General features: G+C 38.6%; 2 protein-coding genes across 4 annotated transcripts; one reads left to right on the forward strand and one right to left on the reverse strand.

Moving 5' to 3' along the window:
• Nucleotides 1–203: 203 nt before the first annotated feature.
• LOC126783750 (uncharacterized) lies at nt 204–2,429 on the reverse strand. Its single transcript, XM_050509275.1, has 6 exons — nt 2,194–2,429; nt 1,627–1,705; nt 1,483–1,545; nt 884–928; nt 745–801; nt 204–638 (listed from the first exon to the last, which is right to left on the reverse strand). The coding sequence occupies exons 1-6, from the start codon at nt 2,412–2,414 to the stop codon at nt 546–548; spliced, it is 558 nt and encodes a 185-aa protein (XP_050365232.1). The 5' UTR covers nt 2,415–2,429; the 3' UTR covers nt 204–545.
• A 166-nt stretch (nt 2,430–2,595) lies between these two features.
• LOC126783746 (eukaryotic translation initiation factor 6-2) lies at nt 2,596–5,187 on the forward strand. Of its 3 annotated transcripts, none has more exons than XM_050509268.1 (7): nt 2,596–2,658; nt 2,972–3,064; nt 3,175–3,357; nt 3,444–3,488; nt 3,579–3,709; nt 4,445–4,555; nt 4,658–5,187. In XM_050509268.1, the coding sequence occupies exons 2-7, from the start codon at nt 3,055–3,057 to the stop codon at nt 4,913–4,915; spliced, it is 738 nt and encodes a 245-aa protein (XP_050365225.1). In that variant the 5' UTR covers nt 2,596–2,658; nt 2,972–3,054; the 3' UTR covers nt 4,916–5,187. The 3 variants fall into 3 exon arrangements, with proteins under 3 accessions (XP_050365225.1, XP_050365224.1, XP_050365226.1); XM_050509267.1 differs by having other exon boundaries at nt 2,596–2,630; XM_050509269.1 differs by lacking the exon at nt 2,596–2,658 and adding an exon at nt 2,687–2,734.
• The last annotated feature ends 320 nt before the right edge of the window (nt 5,188–5,507 follow it).

Consider the following 5,507-nt stretch of genomic DNA (forward strand, 5'->3'; position numbering starts at 1 on the left):
AGCAACCTGTGCGGTTACTCGTTAGCGACTAGTTTTTCCACTTGGAGATGTAGTATCCAACATGTACATATTAACTGCAAAATCAAAACTTGATTTCACGGAACACACATGTTGCTTGTATGCGACTCGAGCTAATCGATAATGCAAACATAGCTTCCAGGTAGTAGTGACGCAAAGGCAGGCAATTTCAAATGCAAACAGGATGAACTAACCACTCGGCAATTTGAAATTAATCATCGAAAGAAAAAGTTCACATATAAGATTATACCGGCAACACCACAATACAACCATTACAACGCCCCAGTTTTAATTCATGGTATGTAAAGGACTCTGAACCCAGGTTCTGATATAGTCACTCACGACTCCAACTTGATGATGAATTTCATCAACAATAACAGAAACATTTAAAAAAAATGAAAAACTCCGGAGCTAAGGGGAAATATCATTTGAACTGAAAAATTCCTCCATTCATATTCTGATTCTGAGAATTAAACGACTCGGTCAAAGCAGTTCATTCCTGTTGTTCTCATCAATCTTGTCCTCCATCAGTCGAAACTAGCATTCAAAAACTTCAGCAATTCATTGCGTTTGTTTTCTGCAGCCTTGTCTTCCTTTGTTTTGTCAAGTTTTAACAGAATCTGCACCACAAAAATACGAGGATATCTATTTCATATCCTGGACAAGACATTAAGAACACCAAATTAAATGACACACCCCCCACCGCCCAACTTTTTCAGAAATAACCTTTTTGCCAGAGACAGCACTGCGACGCACTCCATCATCTTTGTCACGCCCTAAAAACTGTATGAAAAAAATATAATTAGCGACTGTTTGAAGAAAGTAGAAAAGTTTGAATTGTGATGATCAAGAGTGAAATGAAAACCTTTGAAAGCCGAACGGGGCTGCTATCTCTCTCATTCTGCTGCTTCTATACTCCTCCAATTACCAGGAAAAAGGGGAAGAACCAACCAAGAAACATCATCCAGGCAATCCAATCAAGCGCCCAGTAATCATGTCAAAGATCCCAGCTCCAATTTAAAAGAGCCAATCCATAAACAGGTAGAAAGTACTATAAGCACCCCAGAAATAATTGCATATATAACAGTATGCATGAATGTGAAACAGTGCAAAGCAGAAACTTGGCATATGTATCACAGATTCATTAACTTATTTCCTTTTGAGTTTGGAGCAAGATGCAACCATATGATGATATGAAAAAGACAAAGTCAACTCGTATACATTCTGACAAAAATTCTCAAGGGCCAGATGATTTACAGAAGACCTATAGAGGGGAGATCCGATTTACATTTAAAAGTTCTCTCTTACACCTACTTCTTATTCTGTATAATATTTCCATACTAAAAAAAAAACACAGTTCAGTTTCCCTGGAGATAAAATATTTACCCACATTGCAGAAAGGACAATGAATCAAGAACAGAAATTAAACTATTTAAGCTACGTCTAGAAAGATTACTAGCTTACCTCTTTTAGTTTACTCCTATGATGTGTATGCCGACGGCTCTTACTCTGATCCTTTTCTTTGCTCTAGCAGACAATTGAGCAGTTGAATGAGATTCATCACAATGATAAAATCAAAGTAGGAAAAAATGAACACCAAACAACCACCTTCTTCTGTCTGTCATTCTTCTTGTGCCTCTTTGACTGACTAGACGTCTCAGGCTCACTGTCCAAAGAGCTTTCACTTCTACATCAATCATCAAAAGACGTTATAAAACAAATCATCCAACTACACCTGTCGACAGTTCAAACTACGACAGCACTCTACATTAACATATGGTGCTATCAGTTCAAACCTGTTGACACAATCCACACTTCATCAACATTAACACTTTCCTAACCTTCCGGGACCAATATATCATCCAAATCCATCATCTAAGATAACCAAGTCTCTACGAAAAATAGAGAATTAACTGAAACCAATTAACCTACTAATCAAATCTCGTAAGTAGCATTAAAACACTAAACAAACTATTCAAAGCCTCACAATAATTACATGCACAAATTAAGAAGTAACCAATTAGATTCTACGCATGATAATCTAAGACAAATCACATGTTCATGACCTAAATCCCTCAAGCTTAATCAAACCAAATCAAAGTATCAAACAAAGTAAAAGCCGAAAATTCACAACCAAAGCTGAGTTAAATATAATTTTTTTAACTTGTTTCAGACCTGGAATCGTCGGAGGAGTAGGATTCGGAAGAAGAGGAGTGGCGGTGGCGGTGTCTGCGGCGTCGTTTGCCGTGGGAGCTGCTCCTCTTCCGGATCTTGAGGGCCTCTTTGTCTTTATCCTTATCCTTGTCTCGGCGGCTACGGTTGCTGCGGCGGCGATGACGGCGCCGCGACCCGGACGACGAGTCCGACAAGAGCGAAGAAGACGAGGAGGCCACCATCGGAGAGAAACGAAGACACAAATAAGGGTTTGAGCAAAAGCGGTGGTTCATTATTTATAAATTGTTATAGTGGGCCGGGTGTGGGCTTTACCCGGTTCTAACGGAAAAACAAGACTTTTTCGGACCCAAACCCCTAAACCCTCTTTATATTTGGTCTCCTCCCCCAAAAAAATTGAAGAAACCCAGAGCTCTCTTTCTCTCGTTTTCGGTTTTTGGGTGAGCCGCCGCTTTGCGATTCTGCTTGGTAGGTTCTCTGCTTATCTCTTAGACTTGGTTTATTTGATGTGTCATATGCTACTGCTTCGAATCGAATGATGCGTGTGTTTCTAAATTGAGTCTTTTGATGTTTGGTTGGTTTCTCCGGGTTTTTTAGAGGTTTAATATGCGCATGGTTTCAGCTTACGTTGATGGATTATGTTGTTGAGTACAGATTATTTTGCTTTTTAAAAGTATTTGTGATTCCGATTTGAATATTGGGGTGATTTCTGAGATGTTTGTATCATTGTGTGTGGGTGTGGGTGTAGCTATTTAAGCTTATTGAGTTTATTGCGATGCAGGGCTTGTTTCCACTGAAAGGTTTTCGGGTGTTCGCTGCTATACATACATATACTTCCAGCTGTTCCAGAGTTTCTTTCAAGTCATGGCGACCAGTGAGTTTTCGTTATCTCTTCCTTTGTGCCAGTTGTTTTTGGAAGTATATATGGATGTGAATGTGTGTGTGTGTGTTGTGGTAATGATGAAATTGGTATTGGGTGTGAAGGGTTGCAATTCGAGAACTCGTGTGAGGTTGGGGTGTTCTCCAAGCTGACTAATGCCTACTGCTTGGTTGCCATTGGAGGCTCTGAGAGCTTCTACAGCACATTTGAGGCTGAGTTGGCAGATGTTATTCCTGTGGTTAAGACCTCTATTGGTGGCACTCGCATCATTGGTCGCCTCTGTGCAGGTAATATATTCAATTCCGTTCAATATTTTTTTTCCTCTTTTTTTTTTGAGTATCGTTTTGTATCATTGACAAAAATTTCAATTCAGGGAACAAGAATGGGCTTCTTCTACCACATACCACGACAGACCAAGGTTTTCCTTTTACTCCAATCTTTGTTTCTGTGGGTAATCATATAATTTTCTTTGTCAGTCATTGATCTTCCCATTTTTTTGAACTTGAAGAACTGCAACACTTGAGGAATAGCTTGCCTGACCAAGTTGTTGTTCAGCGCATCGAAGAGAGACTGTCTGCTCTTGGTAACTGCATCGCCTGCAATGATCATGTTGCTCTTACACACCCTGATCTTGACAGGGTAATCTCCTTATGCTTACTTATTTGTTGCTTTCCTCGGATAATTTGATTTAAGTACTGTAGCATTGAGTTACCATTCTCTCCACACCCAAAAAAATCCATTCATACACCAATTTTTTAGTTATATTGTATGTTCTGTAAGCTCATATTTTGAGTTGCATGTTTTGAGTATGATATCACTGATATGCATATCTGTAAGGCAGTGTTTCTTGTGTGTGTAGACTTTAGTATTTCTTGTTCTTGTTGCAAAGCAGATTTTCATATGATCTTAAACATTCATAAAGACGCTACTTGAAGTCTAGTCAATCATGATCTCTTAAAATGATAATGTTGTACCGTGCATATAAAGTGATCCATACCTTCAGCAAGTGATGCATGTCTATATATATATATCAATGAGTTCAAAAACACTTACAAAATTCATCGAACTGCTAAAGCCTAGGGTCCATCAAGTCAATATCCAACAAATCCATTAGCAAGTGATGCATATCTATGTATATCAATGAATTCAAAAACACTTACAAAATTAGTCGAACTGCTAAAGCCTAGGGTCCATTGAGTCGATATCCAACAAATCCATTAATGAGCTTGATTTATTTTCATTCATGAGCTTTCTGAACTAGAATGTCGCAGTGTGCATCCTAAGGCAATCATTATATTTTATTATCCTTGAATTCAAATACGCTATGATTTCTACTGCAGTTGTTCATTATGTTCTACTTGTTCCTTTTTTTAGGAAACTGAGGAGATGGTTGCAGATGTACTTGGGGTGGAAGTTTTTAGGAACACAATCGCTACCAATGTACTTGTGGGCAGCTTTTGTGCCTTGTCCAACAGAGGTGGCTTGGTAAGAACTTGTTTCTGGTTGTTTGAGGCATTTCGGTGAAAGTTCCATTTTGTAGTTGTTCATGTCTTATCCTTAATTCTTATCTTCACATACTTTGTGCAGGTTCATCCACACACATCTGTTGAAGACCTGGATGAACTTTCAACTTTGCTTCAGGTTCCTCTGGTTGCTGGGACAGTCAACCGTGGTAGTGAAGTGATAGCTGCTGGCATGACAGTGAATGATTGGACAGCATTCTGCGGGTCTGATACAACTGCTACAGAAGTCTCAGTGATTGAAAGTGTGTTCAAGTTGAGGGAAGCTCAATCTAGTGCCATTGTGGATGAAATGAGGAAATCATTGATTGACAGCTACGTCTGAGCTAGTCTGTTTGAATCTTCGATTCTAAACTGAAGCTATCTTTGAAGTCTTAAGTCGAAAATATCTAACTTTGCCAAGTTGTATAACTTTGTTGCCTGAGTACATTATGTTGCGACATATTAATTTTGTTGTTGATTTATGTCGGAAAGAGGTGAACCAGTATTGGATGGGTGATGTTAAATGGGTTGCTTTACGGAATGCTGTCTGTGATAATGTAAGAAGTAGAGTACAATATGTTTAAATTGAATATGCATCTGTGTGCTGTCTGTTGATGCTCCCTGATAGTGATTAGCCATCCCTGTTTCCCCTTTTTATGCTGCTATTACTTGCTTATGTTTCCTGCTGGTATCTGAAACTGAAATCTCAAGATTTTGTGTAATCTGGCGTTACAAGTTTAAACTTCAAATTTCACCAAGTGTGATTGCAGGATGGTAGTGCCCCATATGTGTGGTTTCCGGATGATTAATTTGTGATAAGGAATGTAGAGAGACTCTTTTGTATCACAACCGGAATTCTTTTTCAAATTAATTGTGATTAATTATGAGTTATAATTTTGTATGACTAGAAAATATTATTGCACTACTATTTCAAC

The sequence above is a fragment of the Argentina anserina genome, chromosome 2 (genome assembly GCF_933775445.1).
Source record: "Argentina anserina chromosome 2, drPotAnse1.1, whole genome shotgun sequence".
In the NCBI taxonomy this organism is placed as follows: Eukaryota; Viridiplantae; Streptophyta; class Magnoliopsida; order Rosales; family Rosaceae; genus Argentina; species Argentina anserina.